This window comes from Anabrus simplex, chromosome 13 (genome assembly GCF_040414725.1).
Source record: "Anabrus simplex isolate iqAnaSimp1 chromosome 13, ASM4041472v1, whole genome shotgun sequence".
NCBI lineage: Eukaryota > Metazoa > Arthropoda > Insecta > Orthoptera > Tettigoniidae > Anabrus > Anabrus simplex.
This window is the reverse complement of record NC_090277.1, coordinates 52,576,111-52,596,053: the sequence shown is the minus strand read 5'-3', so window position 1 is coordinate 52,596,053 and position 19,943 is coordinate 52,576,111. Positions and strand designations below refer to the sequence as shown.

At 42.8% G+C, this 19,943-nt stretch overlaps 2 protein-coding genes across 2 annotated transcripts; both read right to left on the bottom strand.

Moving 5' to 3' along the window:
• Positions 1-1,353: 1,353 nt before the first annotated feature.
• Positions 1,354-6,297, bottom strand: LOC136884747 (cuticle protein 21-like). Its single transcript, XM_068230053.1, has 2 exons — positions 6,232-6,297; positions 1,354-1,884 (listed from the first exon to the last, which is right to left on the bottom strand). The coding sequence occupies exons 1-2, from the start codon at positions 6,295-6,297 to the stop codon at positions 1,354-1,356; spliced, it is 597 nt and encodes a 198-aa protein (XP_068086154.1).
• Positions 6,298-14,490: 8,193 nt separating this feature from the next.
• LOC137502880 (cuticle protein 21-like) lies at positions 14,491-16,212 on the bottom strand. The gene is made up of 2 exons (XM_068230051.1): positions 16,198-16,212; positions 14,491-15,021 (listed from the first exon to the last, which is right to left on the bottom strand). Exons 1-2 carry the CDS (start codon positions 16,210-16,212, stop codon positions 14,491-14,493), a joined length of 546 nt encoding a protein of 181 aa, XP_068086152.1.
• Positions 16,213-19,943: the final 3,731 nt, after the last annotated feature.

Here is a 19,943-nt window from a genome sequence, read left to right as displayed (position 1 = left end):
GGTTCGAACCCCACTGTCGGCAGCCCTGAAGATGATTTTCCGTGGTTTCCCATTTTCAGACCAGTCAAATGCTGGGGCTGTACCTTAATTAATGCCACGGCCGCTTCCTTTCCTTTCTTAGGCCATCCCTATCCCATCGTCGCCATAAGACTTATCTGCGTCGGTGCGACGTAAAGCAAATAGCAAGATATTTTGACAGTTGTTTGGTTAAGAATATCTTTAGCGTAAATGGACTGGAGAATTGTTATTTTATGGAGCAGAACGATTAAGACTTGCTCCGTTAGGAACATTGTGAGATAATCGCGCATGTAATAATATATTTATGCAAGTGTGGAGAGAAAATGCCTGCATAAATTTAGCTCATTAGTATAATATAGAACACATTCCAGAATGGATATATAACCCTTCAACAATGAACATCCGCTCCCTGCAACACAGTTTACTTACTATTGTTTGTTAACCTTTAGATCGTTTAGGGAATATACTTGGTACTATTAAAGATATGATTGTAGCAATTATCTGCGAACGTATTTAGGAATATGATTATATGGTTGGAGTATTGAAAGTGCTAGAAAAGCATTATGCAATATTTAGATGCATTTCTCATGGAATTAAACAATTATCCAATCACCTCCAGCTATCCACATGTACTGTGTGTAATATTAATCTTTACGCAGGTGAAGCTAAGTTCATAATATATCTTCGAAGTCAACGTCTTTGGCTTAGCAAATCATGGATCGATATTTTTCTTCCAGTCTATTATGATGTCATCAGAATGTTTACTAAATCATTCAGGTGATATATACTACATTTCTTGAGTACGATTTACTTACCTCATAATTATCAGAGTATAGTGGACGTTAACCCAGAGGCCCCAATTCGCTTCCCGGCTGGGTCAGAGGTTTTTTAATTGTAAGTGATTAATATTCATGGCTTAGGGCCTGGGTGTTCTTGTCGTCCTTAACGTTCCTTTCCTCACATTCAACACTCTACACTTCCTCCATTCCAATTACACGCAGGTTCATATCACATGGTGCAAGTAGGGGCTAAAGATTTCTATAGGTCGACGCCCCGAACAAATGGCACTTAAAAAAAAAATAGTGGATGTTAAGAGGTATTCTAGACGAAGTTCTAATTCCACTCCTGTTGTTGAATTTATTTAATGCTCAAACTTGAGTGTACATTTCTCTATTAAATAACTTAAATAAACTTAAAAGAGTAATGGAAGTGAGGATTAATAGGTCTAATATTGAATAGTCAGAAATTTAATACATATAGTTTATTTGCGGTGTAGATGCAATATTTTACAACATGAATGAAATGGTTGGTTTGTGTAAATTATGTCGTCAGTTTTTAACCGATGAGGGCCTTGCCGTATCCGTAAGCGGGGGCGGCGTAGGCAGCAGGGTGAGCGTAAGCGACGGGAGCAGCGACCTTAGCGATGGCGGGGGCAGCGGCGTAGGCGACGGGAGCGGCGACCTTGGCGACGGCAGCGGGTCCTCTGTGTACGACGGCGTTGAATCCGTTGACGGGGTCAGCGGTGTATTCTACGGTACGGGTGGTGCCGTCAGGCTCAACCAGGCTGTAGCTACCCTGGACAACATCTCCTTGACGGCTCTCCTGCTGTCCCTTGGAGTCTCCGGTCAGAGCGTCCTGGACATCGTAGGAGTAGCTGTAGCTTGGGTTGGGGTCGTAGTCGGTGTCGACGGCGACGGGGGCGGCAACCTTAGCGTAGGCGGGGGCAGCGGCGTAGGCTACGGGAGCGTGAGCGTAAGCGGGAGCGGCGTAAGCGCGGGCGGCCAGAGGAGCGCCGGGGGCGTAGACGGCGGGGGCGCCGAGGATTCCAGCGTTAGCGACGGCCACGAGGGCGGCGAGGGACAGGACCTGTAAGAAAGAGAATATTTACTATTTTGACCTTCATTATGATATAGAGGATTATTTTGATTAAATGAAAGGAATATAATTTGGAATAGGAGTAATTGCTCTATTCTGATGGGAGAAAATTTGATCGGGATTATAAGCAAGTAAATTCTACGAGTCTTTGTTTTGAGCACGTGGGGCTGTCGTTCACTCCAGCACCTTGTTATTTCTTACTAACTGTTGTGTATAGTATTCTCTCGACCTTCTCAATATCTCCTCTAGCTGGAAGGTCAATTATAATTTGAATTTTCTATAGATGCTCCTCATGGTTCTAACATGAGACCATTAGGCCTACTGTTTCCTTTATCGAATCTGTTTATCGTGCGCTAATGTTTTGTCTGAACGTTTGCATAATACACAGGGGTTTAAGGACACAAATCCACAGCTCTACATATGTGATGAAGTGCATCAAATAACATTTTACAATTATATTACATTGACAGGTATGACTTTCACGTGCACTCCTCTCATGCATATAACACATTTAGAAGATTATATTAGCATGGACGTGTTATTCGGATAATGTTTCAGTTCACATGCACAGTACTCAAGAACGGTGTTGGGAACTAAAATACACATTCCTTGAACCTTATGCGAGCGATTGATGATACCGTCATTGGACATTGCTGATGGCTTCGCTTGCTGAACATCAACGCGCAATAGCAAAGCTAGACCGTGAAACATTCCCCTGCGTCACTGTTTCAAATCAACTGTACTTGTTTGCAAGAAATATACAATGCAGATATTAATTTGATCGCCAAAAATAATTTGGGTTCTTTTTGATACTACTACCTGTACGCTATTTTTAATTTATATCAAATCTTATAAGTTTTTTATCCATCTAAATTTAATTTTCCTTCGAATTTCAGAGAAAGAATATTAAAATATTTTAAATGAAATCAAAGATATGAATACATAACGCAGAGAAATTATTTTCAAATGGTGTGACAGAGACTATACTGTCTGGAACTCTGCTGGTCTTTCCAAACACAGCTGTCTTAAAAATGTCTTGTCCTCAACGGGTTAATAACGATTTAATTGTTAATATGAGCGTTGATTTAAGATCATTTTAATACGTATGTTTTATTAAAAGAAAGAAAATGAAAATAATGTCAGGCTGGCTGGTGAGACAGACTGTATGCATAGTTACCTTGAGGAGAGCCATGACTGTTCAGTGATGTGACTGTGCCCATTGTTGGCCCACTCTCACCTTATATACTGTGTTCGCTGACCACCGCCTTGCTCTTGAAAGTGGGGACATTGCGTCCTACCCTTCTCCCTCTCCCGTCACCAGAGTGCAGTCGTATTGAAGAAATGTTCGTTATCTCACTCATTCAGGTTATAACAAAATTCTCTGGTGAGTGAGGCAGTGCATTTCTCCTATGGAATAGACTAGTATCTGAGAAATAACTTCGAACATATTGCTTTACTGTTGTTTTAAAACTCGTGCCGGAATACAGACATATTAGCTTCGACACTGAGTGCATATGTCTGAGTGTAGATCAGAATGTTTACGCGTGCTGTGGCCGTTCTGAAGAATATTTTCCGTGGATTCTCGTTTTTACGCCAGCCAAATCGTAGAGCTGTACCTTAAGAACTTCACTGTGGGTTCCTGGCTTGTCCTGTACCTTCCCATCGCACCGTTGCCGTTAACGTATGACTTAGTGTGACGTTGAACCGCTATAAAAAAAGTTCAGAATATAATGTAATAGAGAATAATTTGTAGCATCAAATGTAACATCATTAATAATAATGTTATTTTCTTTTCGTCACACTAACTACTTCTACGGTTTTCGGAGACGCCGAGATGCTGGAATTTAGTCCCGCAAGAGTTCTTTTACGTGCCAGTAAAGCTACGGACACGAGGCTGGCGTATTTGAGCACCTTCAAATACCATTGGACTGAGCCAGGATGGAGCCTGCCAAGTTAGGGCAACAAGGTGGCCAGCGCCTCAACCGTCTGAGCCACTCAGTCCGGCAGCATCAAATGACAAGCGAACGGGCGAGTTAGCCATGCGGTTAGAGGTGCGCGACTGTGAGCTTGCATCCGGGAGATAGTGGGTTCGAATCCCACTTTCGGCAGCCCTGAAGATTGTTTTCCGTGGTTTCCCATTTTCACACCAAGTAAACCTTAATTAAGGCTACGGCCGCTTCCTTGCAACTCCTAGGCCATAAAACCTATCTGTGTCGGTGCGACGTAAAGCCACTAGCAAAAAAATATCAAGCGGTGGTATTCATAATAGGATTTAAAATTTCCAGGGTTACTTGATTGGTTTTTGTTATGTTCAAATTGGCGTTCTTCAGGGATCTAATTTTTGACCGGTCTTACGTGTGGTATTAGGACTCATTTTCACGCCCTGCTCTTGATGTTAAAATGTTTGCATAAACAATGGAAGATTTAAAGGAAATTCATTGATTTGCGAGTTCAACCAACCAACGTTTACAATTGTCATGTTTCTATTTCCCTAAGCGCTATAATTATGTATGTTTTGTAGTTCAAGGTGTTTTATGTTTTGGTTTTTGCTATTCGTTTAACGTCGCTCCGACTCAGCCAAGTCTTATGGCGACGATGGTGGCAGGGGCGTGGGCAGGGCCAGGACTGGAAAGGACGTGGCGGTGGACCGTGAGGACGAACCCATCCTCTCAAGCATGTTTTTTAAAAAACAATTTTATGGTCCGAATCGCGCAGTCTGCTCGGTGTGGTTCGAGGTAATTATTGGTTATTAGTATGTTACCCTGTAGGGGGTGTAGAAGCTCACGATTTTGTCACTGTCTTTTTATTGTCTGAACCTCTCCCCCGTGGCTCAGGCAGCAGCGCGCCGGCCCCTCACCGTTGAGTTCCGTGGTTCAAATCCCGGTCACTCCATGTGACATTTGTACTGGACAAAGCAGTGACAGAACAGGTTTTTCTCCGGGTACTCCGGTTTTTCCCTGTCATCCTTCATTCCAGCAACGTCCGGCTACATGGCTAAATAGTTAGCGTGCTGGCCTTTTGTCACAGGGGTCCCGGGTTCGATTCCTGGCAGGGTCGGGAATGTTAACCTTAATTGGTTAATTTCTCCGGCACGGGGGCTGGGTGTTTGTGCCGTCTTCTTCATCATTTCATACTCATCATGACGCGTAGGTCGCCTGTGGGAGTCAAACCAAAAGACCTGCATCTGGCCAGCCGAACTTGTCTTCGGACACTCCCGGCACTAAAAGCCATACGCCATTTCATTTAATTCCAGCACCACTCTCCAGTATCATTTCATCTGTCAGTCATTAATCATTGCCGCGGAGGAGTGCGACAGGCTTCGGCAGCCGGCACAATTCCTATCCTCGCGACTAGATGGGGGCTTTATTTATTCCATTCCTGACCCGGATTTTTTTGTACCGTCCGTATTCTGGCGGATACGTGTAGGAGTAGAATTTCTGAAAGGAAATATCAATGTTGTTCGAATTCTACGCCACAATACAAGTTTGTTTGCTTTTCACAGTTTTGAAAGTGGTATGGAACACTGACAATTTCCAGCTCCTGGTTTATACAGTATATGATAACCTTTCTTTTTTCTCAATACGTAGGAATATTCGGCCAAGGCCGTTATGCCGCTGAATGTGTCTCTCGTCTTTCTTGGAGAGATATGATGAGGACTGTCTGTTGGCGAAGAACCAACACTTAAAATAATCCTTTGTTTTTGTGAATTATTTTATATGATTAAAAATGAAGTCTAGTACGTTTTTGACTGATTAATCTTCCTCACATTGGCAACCGCGGTTCAGTTTCCGAAATTTGAATTCCAGAAGTTTGAGATACCACCTGAACCCAGTTTGAACCCCTATTCTGACCATCTAAAACGTTTTTCATATCTTCGAAAGAGAATGTGGTGATGGTGCATAATATGCATATTCCACAGCCAATTTGATCGTAATCTTATACCTAGATTATTACAAATATACATATTAGTACAGACAGGACAATGGGCTGCCTGGCCGAGGCGTGCTCGGTTCGACCAGAAGGATATAGGATAGATATAAGACACGATTTTTCCACTTCCGGGTGTGCATATTGGCCCTGAGGCTCACTCAGCCTACACCAAAAATGAGTACCAGGTGAATTGCTGGGGGAGAAAATGCTGCCGGGCGTAGAGTTAACCACTCTACCACAGAAAATGCCGAGGTTGCGGAAAGCTGAAACCTTTACCTTCCACCTATGGAAGGGCCTTAAAATTGCCTTTACGGGGCTAACTTTGGCCGGCCGCGTGGTGTAGGGATAGCATGCTGCCTCTTACCCGGAGGCCCGGGTTCGATTCCCGGCCAGGTCGGGGAGTTTTACCTGCATCTCAGGGCTGGTTCGAGGTCCACTCAGCCGAGTTGATTCATAGTGCTGGCCACACGACATCTCGTAATCTGCAGGCCTTGGGGCTGAGCAGCGGTCGCTTGGTGGGCCAAGGCCCTTCGGGGCTCTTGCGCCATGGGGCGGAGGGGGGGGGGGTTGTAACTTTAGTTTGCTTTGGATTTTTGAGACAGGACAAAGACTTCGCCGGCCTAAGTGACTAACGAGATAGAGCACTGGCCTTGTGAGCTCAGCTCGACAGGTTCGAACCCGGCGCAGTTCGGTAGTTTTTCAAACTGTTGAAATACTTCAGCCTCTTGCCGCTAAATGTACCGGAACGAGAAAGAACTCGTAGGGGGCGAAATTCCGGCACCTCGGGCTCTCCCGAAACCGTGCATGTAGTTAAGAGGAGAAAACCATTATTATTATTATTATTATTATTATTATTATTATTATTATTATTATTATTATTATTATTATTATTATTATTATTTCATTCATGTAGTATCGGCCAACTGTGGACCGCGTCGTTTTAACTGGCTACTTCTGGCTTCGATGCCTGCCCAGTACTCCCGCTTGCGTTCTCAGTATCGTTCTTTCCTCTCCTGTGTCTATGACTTTCCAATTTTTATTTTTGGGCTTATCTCGGAAACCATGGAACGCTTGAAGTTTCTTAAGTGGGACACGCTCCTGGATTTCATTACGTGTGATTTCCACTTCTTCAAGGTCTCAATTCACCTCAACGTACTAAGCCCCTTTTTCTTTTTCTTCTGCGAATAATAATAATAATAATAATAATAATAATAATAATAATAATAATAATAATAATAATAATAATAATAATAATAATAATAATAATAATAATAATAATTTCGTGTGGCTATATCTAACCGGTTGCAGCCCTTGTAAGGCAGACCCTCCGATGAGGGTGGGCGGCATCTGCCATGTGTAGGTAACTGTGTGTTATTGTGGTGGAGGATAGTGTCATTTGTGGTGTGTGAGTTGCAGGGATGTTGGGGAGAGCACAAACACCCAGCCCCCGGCCCATTGGAATTAACCAATTAAGGTTAAAATCCCCGACCCGGCCAGGAATCGAACCTGGGATCCTCTGAATCGAAGGTCAGTACGCTGGCCATTCAGCCAACGAGTCGGACGTTTTCTTCTGCTGAAGTAAGGTAATGATGCGGTTGGTCAGTCTTGTTGGGTGCATTCGTGTCACATGCGCATAAAAGGTAATTTTCCTTTTCCGGACGGTATCGGTAATCTTCGCTACGTGGGTGTATTGTTCGTCGTTATGTCGCTTCTGTACTCCCCATTGTCTTTCTCAAAATTTACCTCTCTTTGGCCTCCAGTTTCTCGATCAGGCTTTTTTTGAATCGTTGCAAGATATTCTGAAGCATATAAGACCTCTCGACGGATGACCCTGCAGTATTGCCTCAGCTCTTCTTTGAAAGATATGGACCTTTTGTTGTAGATGTCTTTGGTTAAAAGGTATGCCATTTCCGTTTTGTTCATCCGTAATGCAAAGGCTTCTTTCTCTGAGAAGTTTGGCGTTATCAGTTCTCCTAGATATTTGAACTTATCTACTTCTTTCTTAATTTGCTTACCCTCCAGCTTTTCTGTTCCCTCGGACTCAGCGAGGGATCGCACCTCTAGCGCCTCAAGGGCAGTGTCCTGGAGCGTGAGACTCTTGTTCTGGGGAATACAACTGGGGAGGATGACCAGTAACTCGCCCAGGCGGCCTCACTTGCTATGCTGAACAGGGGTTTTGTAAGGGGTTGGGAAGATTGGAAGGGATAGACGAGGAAGAGGGGAGGGAGCGGTCGAGGCCTTAAGTACCATCCCGGCATTTGCCTGGAGAAGTGGGAAACCACGGAAAACCACTTCCAGGATGGCTGAGCTGGGAATCGAACCCACCTTTACTCAGTTGACCTCCTGAGGCTGAGTGGACCCCGATCCAGCCCTCATACCACTCCTCAAATATCGAGGCAGAGCCGGGAATCGAACCCGGACCTACGGGGGTGGCAGCCAATCGCACTAACCACTACACCACAGAGGCGGACTGAACTTATCTACTCGTATCATTTTGTCTCGGCGCACTGTGAACTCTCTGGGTGCCAGCTTGATATTAGTTCTATCAGAAGAGATCTGTAAGCCTGCCTTCGCTGCTTGTGTTTTAAGCTGAAAAACCTGTTCGAAGGCTGTGTTATCGGAAGAAATTGCAAGATCATCTGCAAAGATTAGGCAATCAACATTAAAATTTTGGCTTTTGTACCCTAGCCTGACTCCTGTGTTCAGGAGGACACAGTGAACTCCTGTCTTGATTTCAAAGGCGTCTGAAATCTCTACCCTGAACTTCGGCTTCGAAGTGGTGCTGGTCATTGTTTGTTGGATTATTGTTCTGATTTTGTTGTCTAGGCTAAATTCCTTCAACATTCCGATCAGGGTGGTACGATCTATCGATTGATATGCATTTCTCACGTCTATGAATGTTACCACACATTCTTTATTCCTGAGTAAGAAATTTGAAAGGATGGATTTGAGGTTCAATCACAGCAATAGAACCTTTTGAGCTGTGAGGCCATGTGCATGTATGTGCAGTTTTCCCCCTGGTTTGCCACTGGGCTCCTCAGATGAAATGGCATGCCGCTGCAAGACATGGCGTAGCAGTGGCAGACCGTCTGAACAGTCTCGCCTAGTTTGCAAATAAAAATTGCTAACTTGCTACAGAAGAAATGATCATCCATTATCAAAAAATGGGTAAATTAATTTGGTACTCCTCATGTAATTTTAAAGCGAAATATGTGCTTTCACTCTAAAAATCACAGCGATAGAACTGGCAAGCTCTCTGGCTTGCTGTGGGCAAAACACTGCACACGCACACGGTCTAATAACCTAAAATGTTCTATTGTTGTAATTTTTGATGTACTGCCGTGGGAGCCATAATTGCAATTATTATTACTAGTAGCAAAGAAGAATAAGAAGAATTAATACAGAGAAAATAGAGCGACAATACAAACAGGGGAGAATGAATAGCCTAGCAGGGAAGAAGTAGAAGAAATCGTAAAGATGCTGAAGGAAGGGAAGGCACCAGGAACAGATGGAATACTTGCAGAGATGGTGAAAGAGGGATGAGATTCTTACAAGACAGAATGCACCACCTGATATGTGTAATTTGGAGGAAAGAAAGAAATCCGGCAGAATGGAAACAGTCTGTCATCTGCCCGATATTTAAGAAAGGAGACCCAATGAGTTGCAGCAATTACAGAGGAATCACCTTAGCAGCATATCAAATCTTGAGCATGTTACTAGTAAAACGATTAACACCATACGTCGAGGAAGTACTTGGATTCCAGCAAGCAGGGTTCAGAAAGGGAAATCAACCATTGACCAGCTGCATATTATAGGGCAAGTATTATCAAAGAGTTGGGAATTTCGCAGAGATGCACACTGTCTATTTGTGGACTTCCAAAAAGCATATGATAGTGTGAACAGGCAAACAATATGGCAGGAACTGGAAAGGGCACAAGTTCCCAGGAAACGAATAAATGTAACACAAGGATGTATACAAGAAGCAACATGCTCAGTGCAACTGAATGGACAGAGGTCGGAGAAGTTCGAAGTGAGGACTGGAGTGTGACAGGGAGACTGCCTCTCCCCCCTTCTGTTTAACCTGATACTAGAAAAAGCTCTGAGGAAAGTAACAAACCTAGAGACAGGAATTAAACTGGGTAGAAGAATCAATACCCTGGCATACGCGGATGATGTAGTCTTGATAGCACAGAATGAGCAAGATCTTATTAAAATGACAAGAGTTTTAAGGGAAGGAGCAATTAGTGTGGGCTTAAAGATGAATATGGAAAAGACCAAATACCTTGTAGTGAGCAGAGAAAACAATAACAAACCCTTAGATGTGGATGGAGAAATCTTTGAAAGAGTAAGAACATTTAAATATCTTGGCAGTACTCACTGAGAGGAATGAGATAGACCAAGAAATAATGGCTAGAATTCAAGCAGGAAACAGGTCAAGGTTTGCAGTCAGAACGCTGCTCAGCCCCGGCTTCTATCGAGACACACGAAGATAAGGATGTACTGGACTGTAATACAACCCGTGGTCCTATACGGAGCAGAGACCTGGACTCTGACCCAAAAGACAGAAAGAAAACTTATGATATTTGAGAATGCTGTGCTGAGACAGATTTTTGGACCAGTGAAGGACAGGGGGAAATAGAGGAAAAGGAAAAACCTAGAACTTCAGGAATTGTACAAATAGTTAGACATTGTGGCAGTGATTAAAGAGAGGAGGATGAAGTGATATGGACACGTAATGAGTCGAGAAAGTATGATAACCAGGCAGGTGGTGGAAGAAAACATCAGAGGCAAAAGACCAAAGGTGATGATGATGACGATGATGATGACGATGATGATGATGATGATGCTTGTTGTTTTAAGGGGCCTAACATCGAAGGTCATCGAAGGTCAAGACCAAAGGGAAGACCACGATTGAGATGGGTAGATGGGATCAGAGAGGATATGAGCAGAATGGAACTAACCGAAGAAGAATACACGGATCGAAAAAGGTGGAGGAGGCTAATTGGCGAGGCCAAAAACCGACTACGGTTTCTGTGGCCAACCTGGTAAGTAAGTAGTAAGTATTACTAGCAAATGTACCCTGCTTCGCTACGGTATTCTACGTTGTATACGGATTCCTCCGTAAATTACTGTAAAGGCAGTGAGTGGGATTAAATCAAATTGCACGACTCTCTTAGCGCTATCCTAGAAACAAAACAGGAAGGTCAGAATACGTTGTTTCTCGTGTAAGGTAGCCATTGAGGAAGTTTTGAGGATAATGGAAGGTCACATTTCCTACTGCAAATCACAATAGAGTCCGAAAGATTTGATTATAATCGAGAAATGAAGTGCTATCTAACGTATCAACAGTCGAGACAGGACAGTAAGTCATTAAATCAAAGTTGATCTCTCCAAATAGAAAGGGGATTGTGCTATCTGTTTTGCGATACGACTTACCGTTTAACCACCAATAATCCCGTAACGGAAGTCTGTACCGTCATTAAAATTGGCTCCGTATTTCGATACTTTCCGGAGCCGAAAATTATATATTTGTATAGCTTGGAATTTTTCCTCAAAGAAAAGTTACCAGGTTTCAGCATTAGCACTCGCCCGCACATGGAGTAATTAAGGAAGAAAGTATTACAGTTAAGAAAGTTGAAATTATTAGAAAATAGGATTATATCTGAGGACAACCGGATAGGAGAAATATGTAAATACCAAGTGGATGTATTGGAAAGTCAAATGTCCCTCTATAAATTATGAAGGTTTGAGTTACGGATGTAAGAAAGCGGTAACAGAGAAGAAATTTAGGCTCAGGGATTGTTAGGTACACGAATAAGATGACTTGTAGTGTTATTACTTAAGCTATTCGAGTACGGTTATAACCTCCAACGATATTCCGCCAATATCCCGCACAATGGCCGATTGACGTCTCCCTTGCTTTCTACGCAAGGAACAACCACGAATTTACACTAATAATGAAGAAAATGGCAATACGTTACCTCCCTGCTGGCAAGCAGTCAGACACATTGCCATGGTAACCTGTGGGTTCGTTGTCGGTCACTCAATGCAGAGCATTATACCCGTAGAAAATAGTAATTTTCTCCGTCTTTTGAAAAGTAAGCTAAATTATGAACATAACAAAAGTTGTTTATAATGAAGAGACGTTTGACATACAGTCCACAGATTTTACAGAAAATCAATAGTATAAGAGAAAATGGAAGAAAATTGTTCTCGTTTTCCTTATAAACCCCCGTCTGTTCAACGATCTTTAAATCATATGCATATCAAAACCTTCCCCGGGATGGGTATACTCTAAGTGTGACGTTTGGTTGAGATCTATTCAGCCGTTTCGCCGTGATGGTGGAACAATCAGGCACGAAAAATAAAAACCACAGATTCGGTCTAGAGTTTACCTAAAACGGATAAATATCTGAAAAGTTGGCAAAACAAACGAAATTACAGACAGCGGAACCCGTACAACTTTATTTATGTAGATTATTTTATTTGTATGTTATTATTATTATTATTATTATTATTATTATTATTATTATTATTATTATTATTATTATTATTACAAGGACTATGGATTAAAGTTGATACCGAATATGAGCAGACGAAAGTGATTTAGTGGGCTGTACGATCCCACCATATAGGCGTTACCGGGCGTTGGGAGGTATTGGGTTCGAACCCCTCTGTCATCAGTTCTGCAGATGTTATTCCGTGGTTAACCATTTTCACACCTGGCGTATTTAAGGAAAGGGTCTTTCTTCTCCCATTTCCAGCCTTATCCTATCCCGCCGTTGCTATAAGACCTGTCTGTGTGTGTCACGACGTAAAACACATAGCAAAAGAGTGGGAGTCTTGTCACCACGCTTGTAAATTTTCTAAAAGCATATAGAAACAAACTTGTAATCTTGTTTTTTTTTTTTAGATGGGATATCGTGGTATCCCACGCTAAATTTTTGAAAATAAAACCACTGTGAGATTTAACAGACATGTGTTGGTTTGTGACTTAGTTCAATAAATGTTTGGTGTTGTCTTCTACCGAGTGAGTTGCCCGTGCAGTAAGTAACGCGCAGCTGTGAGCTTGCATTCGGTAGATGGTGGGTTCGAACCCCATTGGCGGCAGCCGTGAAGATGGTCTTCTGTAGTTTCCCATTTTTACACCAGGCAAATTTTACGATAATTACCCGGTGTTCTACGAATTTACCAGTCTATCGACACGGCATGTAATACAGATGACGTCGTCGACTACACGACAGAGCTTTTGAACAACTTGGAGTCACCTGGATTGCCCTCCAGCTTCTTGGAGGAATATGAATCGTCGTCCTCTCTGCAAAGGAACACGACTGTCAGTCAAGGAAGTGATGCCGAATATTATTGAAGCCACCATCATGACTGGACATCCCCAGGACGTAGTAGTACGAGGGCCAATCAAAACGTTACACTTGCTCGTCGCGAGAGCATGCTGTGTGTCGTGACCGTGGCCATTGCGGAGCAAACTACAGTAACTGCTGACACTTCCGATAGGAACGTCGGTGTGATATCCCATCGTGTTGTGTGTGCAGAGCGGCCTAGGCTCAATGGCCCGTTAACTGGATGTTCACTCGAAATTGGAGGTGCGTCCGACGATCAGATTTCTGTGGGATAAATGGTTCAATTGGACGGACATTCACCGTGAAATAACTGCTGTATACGGTGAATGTGTGCAGTTTCTCGCTCATGTATTGTAAAGTGGTGTAAGCAATTTGACGCCGGACGCGCGGATCTCACGGACGAATATCGCGATGGCAGGCCCTCAGCTTCCAGTACCGTTGCAAATGTTGATCATGTTGTTGCGATCATTAGAGAAAACCGGTGCATGGCACTGCAAGAAATTGCCAGCATGCTGAACATTTCGTATGGGAGTGTGTTCTCCATTGTTCACCAGCACCTAGATTTCGTAAACAGTGTCAAAGATGGGTCCCACGTCTGCTCACCGATGTTCACAAGGGACAACATTTCCAATCGTCACTGGCATTTTTTCAACGGTATTCTGTGGAGGGCAAAGGGTTTCTGAGCCGAATCATCACAGGGGATATACACCACATTTCTTGAGTACGTTTTACTTACCTCATAATTCTCAGAGTTTAGTGGATGTTAAGGTATATTCTGGACGGAGTTATTATAATTCTACTCCTATTTTTCTGTATACGTAAGATGGTTTACCTATGTGTGGAAATACTCCTGTCTGAACGGTGTAGGGCTTATTGATGCATGGAAGGCTGCCTGCTTATTTCGAATTTACACTCGCTCAGTGTATACATGACAACAAGAAGTAATTACAAGAGAGGAACATCAGCAGGCAATGGATTTGATTTTTTCATCCTGCTTAAAGCTGGTATGAAGCTCAGTGGAAGCTTTTCATTTTACTCTAAGATCGTATGTGATCGACTGTTTTATGGATCTTGATGTCGTTATAAACAATGGGAATGCATCCTTCTAAATTACATCTCATATATTTTATACTTATAGCATTGGGTGTATGTCAGACGTTGATAAAGTTAAAGGGTAGTGGAAGTGAGGATTAATAGTTCTAATATTGAATAGTCAGAAATTTAATACATATAGTTTATTTGCGGTGTAGATGAAATATTTTACAACATGAATGAAATGGTTGGTTTGTGTAAATTATGTCGTCAGTATTTAACCGATGAGGGCCTTGCCGTATCCGTAAGCGGGGGCGGCGTAGGCAGCAGGGTGAGCGTAGGCGACGGGGGCAGCGACCTTAGCGATGGCGGGGGCAGCGGCGTAGGCGACGGGAGCGGCGACCTTGGCGACGGCAGCGGGTCCTCTGTGTACGACGGCGTTGAATCCGTTGACGGGGTCAGCGGTGTATTCTACGGTACGGGTGGTGCCGTCAGGCTCGACCAGGCTGTAGCTACCCTGGACAACATCTCCTTGACGGCTCTCCTGCTGTCCCTTGGAGTCTCCGGTCAGAGCGTCCTGGACATCGTAGGCGTAGCTGTAGCTTGGGTTGGGGTCGTAGTCGGTGTCAACGGCGACGGGGGCGGCAACCTTAGCGTAGGCGGGGGCAGCAGCGTAGGCTACGGGAGCGTGAGCGTAGGCGGGAGCGGCGTAGGCACGGGCGGCCAGAGGAGCGCCGGGGGCATAGACGGCGGGGGCGCCGAGGATTCCAGCGTTAGCGACGGCCACGAGGGCGGCGAGGGACAGGACCTGTAAAAAAGAGAATATTTACTATTTTGACCTTCATTAAGACATAGAGGGTTATTTTGATTAAACCAAAGGAATATAATTTGGAATAGGAGTAATTGCTCTGTTCTGATGGGAGAAAATTTGATCGGGAGTATAAGCAAGTAAATTCTACGAGTCTCTGCTTTGAGCACGTGGGGCTGTCGTTCACTCCAGCACCGTGAAATTTCTTACTAAGTGTTGTGCATAGTATTCTCTCAACCTTCCCAATATCTACTCTAGATGGAAGGTCAGTTATAATTTGAATTTTCTATAGAAGTTCCTCAAGGTTCCAACATGAGACCATTACTGTCTCCTTTATCGAATCTGTTTATCGTGCGCTAATATTTTGTCTGAACGTTTGCATAATGCACAGGGGTTTAAGGACAACAATCCTCTGCTCTACACATGTGATTAGGTGCACCAAATAGTCTGTTAGAAGTATGCTACAGGGACCGATATTACCTTCAAGTGCTCTCCTCTCTGGCACGCAGCACATTTAGGAGACTATATTAGTGCGAACGTGTCATTCGGAGCATGTTTTAGTTCACATGCATAGCGTTGAAGAGCGGTGTTGGGAACTAAAATACACGTTCCTTGAATCTTATGCGAGCGATTGATGATACCGTCATTGGATAACACTGATGGCCTCGCTTGCTGAACATCAACACACAATAGCAAAGCTAAACCGTGGAAAATTCCCCTGCGTCATCGTTTCAAATCAACTGCATTTGGTTGCAAGAAATATACAATGCAGATATTTGATCGCCAAAATTAATTTGGGATTTTTTGGACACTACTACCTGTACGCTATTTTTAATTAATAACAAATCTTATAAGTTATTTGTCCTCCTAAATTTAATTTTCCTTCGAATTTCAGAGAAAGAATATTAAAATATTTTTAATGAAATCAAATATATGGATACATAACGCAGAGAAATTCTTTTCAGATGGTGTGACAGAGACTATACTTTCTGGAACTCTGCTGGTCTTTCCAAACAGAGCTGTCTTAAAAATGTCTTGTCCTCAACGGGTTAATAACGATTTAGTTGTTAATATGAGCGTTGATTTAAGATAATTTTAATACGTATGTTATATTAAAAGAAAAAAATTAAAAATAATGTCAGGCTGGCTGGCGAGACAGATTGTATGCATAGTTACCTTGAGGAGAGCCATAACTGTGCAGTGATGTGACTGTGCCAATTACTGGTCCACTCTCACCTTATATACTGTACTCGCTGACCACCGCCTTGCTCTTGAAAGTGGGGACATTGCGTCCTACCCTTCTCCCTCTCCCGTCACCGGAGTATGGTCGTTTTGAAGAAATGTTCGTTATCTCACTCATTCAGGTTATAACAAAATTCTCTGGTGAGTGAGGCTGTGCATTTCTCTTATGGAATAGACTAATATCTGAGAAATAACTTCGAACATACTGCTTTACTGTTGTTTTAAAAGTCGTGCCGGAATACAGACATATTAACTTCGACACTGAGTGCATATGTCTGAATGTAGATCATAATGCCTAGGCGTGGTATGGGCCGTTCTGAAGATTATTTTCTGCGGATTCCCGTTTTTACGTCAGCCAAATCTTAGAGTTGTACCTTAAGAACTTCACTGTCGGTTACTTGCTTGTCCTGTACCTTCCCATCTCACCGTTGCCGTTAACGTATGAATTAGTGTGACGTTGAACCGCTATAAAAACTTTCAGAATACACTGCCATAGAGAATAATTTGTAGCATCAAATGTAATAATAATAATAATAATAATAATAATAATAATAATAATAATAATAATAATAGCAAAGTCATCTCCGTACAGGCCATGGAGGTCCCTGGAGGGGTGGAAGGTAAAGGCTTCCACCATCCGTAACCTTGACACTTGATGGGGTAGAGTGGTTAGCTCTACGCCCGGATGCCTTTGCCCCCAGGAATTAATCTGGTACTCATTTTGGATGTAGGCTGAATGAACATCAGTGCCATGCGTACCTCCGGAAGTGGAAATCTCGTTTCTTAAATTTTACGACTTTCTGACGGGGAATCGAACCCACGTCCTTCCGGATTTCTACACCCCCTACAGGGTATCATATTAATAATCAATAATTACCTTGAACCACAGCGAGTAGATTGTGCGATTCGGACCATAAAACCGAGCACGCCTTTACCGCCTCGGCCAGGCTGCTCAATAATAATAATAATAATAATAATAATAATAATAATTGCTTTACGTCCCACTAACTACTTTTACGGTTTTCGTGATTTATTCCCGCAGGAATTCTTTTACGTGCCAGTAAATCTACGCACACGAGGCTGACGTATTAGAGCAACCACCGAACTGAGCCAGGATGGAACCTGCCAAGTTGGGGTCAGAAGGCCAGCGCCTCAACCGCCGGAGCCACTCATTCCGGCAGCGTCAAATGTCAAGTGATAGTATTCATAATACGATTTAATATTTCCATGGTTGTCTGATTAGTTGTTATTGCTATGTTCAAATTGACGTTCCTCAGGGGTCTAATTTTTGACCGGTCTTACGTATGGTATTAGGACTCATTCTCACGCCCTGCTCTTGATGTTAAAATATTTGCATAAGTAACGGAAGGTTTAAAGAAAATTCATTGTTTTGCGAGTTTATCCAACGAACGTTTATAATTGTCTTTATACTATTTCCCAGAATACTATAATCATGCACGTTTTATAGTTCAAGGTGTTTTATGTTTTGGTTTTTGCTATTCGTTTTGCGTCGCTCCGACTCAGCCAAGTCTTATGGCGACGATAGTGGCAGGGCCGTGGATCGTGGGGACGAATCCATCCTCTCAAGCATGTTATTTAACAGTCCGAATCGCGCAATCTACTCGCTGTGGTTGTAGGTAATTATTGATTATTAGTATGATACCCTGTAGGGGGTGTAGAAACTCGGGTATTTGTCACTGCGTTTTTATCGTCTGAACCTATCCTCCGTGGCTCATGCGGCAGAGCGCCGTCCTCTCCCCGCTGGGTTCCGTGGTTCAAATCGGACACTGCATTTGATATTTGTGCTGGACAAAGCGGAGACGGGACAGAGTTTTTTTCCGGGTACTCCGATTTTCACTGTCGTTTTTAATTCCAGCAATATTCTCCAGTATCATTTCATTTCATGTGTGAGTTATTAATCATTGCCCCAGAGAAGTGTGACAGGCTTCGGCAGCCGGCACAATTCCTACACTCACGGCTAGATGGGGTCTTTAATAGTTCCATTCGTGACTCGGACTTTTTTGTACCGTCCATATTCTGGCGGATACATGTAAGTGTAGAGTTTCCGAAAGGAAATGTCCATGTTGTTCGAATTCGACGCCACACTACAAGTTTATTTGCTTTTCCAATTTTTAATATTGCTATGGAACGCTGACGATTTCCAGCTCCTAGTAGAGATATGAAGAAGACTGTCTGTTGGCGAAGAACCAACACTTAAAACAATCCTTTGTCTTTGTGATTTTTATATGATTAAAATTGCGCCTGGTTCGTTTTTGACTGATTTTTCTTCCTATCCTTTGTAATCGAGATTCAGGTTCCAAAATTTGAATGCCAGAAGTTTGAGATACCACCTGAGAAAAGTTTGGCCATGTAAAAAGTTTTTCATAGCTTAGAAAGCGGATGCGGCGATGGTGGATAATATGCATATTCCACAGCCAATTTGATCGTAATCTTACACCTAGATTATTAAAAATATACATATTAGTACAGACAGGACAATGCGTTGCCTGGGCGCGGCGTGGTCGACCGGAAGGATATTGGTTCGATACCCCTCCAGGAAGTCGAAAGATGTAAGAAACGAAATTTCCACTTCCGGATGTACATATTGGCCCTGAGATTCACTCACAAAAAATGAGTACCAGGTTGGATGCTGGGGGAGCAAATGCGGCCGGGCGTAGAACTAACCACTCTACCCCATAAAGCGCCGAGGTTGCGGAAAGACGAAACCTTTACCTTCCACCCATGGAAGGGCCTTAAAGTTGTCTGTACGGATGTAACTTTGCTTTGAATTTTTGAGACAGGACAAGAACTTCGCCGGCCTAAGTGACTAAGGAGATAGAGCACTGGCCTTGTGAGCTTAGGTTGACAGGTTCGAACCCGGCGCAGTTCGGTAGTATTTCAAACTATTGATATACTTCAGGCTTGTACCGGTATATGCACGAGAACGTCAAAGAACTCGTGCAGGAAAAAAATCCGGCACATCGGGCTCTCGCAAAACTGTGCATGTAGTTAAGGGGAGTAAACCATTATTATTATTATTATTATTATTATTATTATTATTATTATTATTATTATTATTATTATTATTATTATTATTATTACCGTGTTTTTGTGGATCATAGAGGTGAACGAAAGTGCGGGCATGAATGCGTCGATATAAGACAGTCAAAAGATTAATTATAATTAGAACTATATTTCATTCTCTGCTATCTTTTGGTTTCTTTTCAAACTCTCAACTTGTTAAGTAATTAACAGTTAGTTACAGAATAATCTGTTAACAAACGTACAGGTTGAGTTTGAAACTCACAATTACGATTTACACCTGAGCATTGCTGCTCTTTTAAAATGTTAGTCAAGGAGACGAACCTCCCAATTTCCTTTACACCACAAGGAGGCAGAGTATTCAAAATACGCAGTCATCCAAGAGCACCTATTGCTCCACAGATTTATCGAGTAGACTACTCTCCAAACATTATACCATACCAGCCTTCCAAAGGGACTGTTGAACCTTTACATTAATTGGAGGAGCGTGTTTGCTTTATCAGTTTACAATTAGGAATCTATTTCCAGAAATTTCCAGGCCTATCAAAAGCACAACCTACATTTTACAAATTCAAGCAATATGCTCAACAGTCTAACATCTTCACATAAAAGGAATGAAGTAGAATTTCACAGGGGTA

Excerpts from the sequence above, each read along its gene's own strand:
- LOC136884747 (XM_068230053.1), bottom strand. The coding sequence starts at position 6,297 with ATGTCGTGTGGCCAGCACTATGAATCAACTCGGCTGAGTGGACCTCGA. Across the intron at positions 1,885-6,231 it reads GAACCAGCCCTGAGATGCAG|GTCCTGTCCCTCGCCGCCCT; the intron begins GTAAAACTCCCC and ends TCTTTCTTACAG.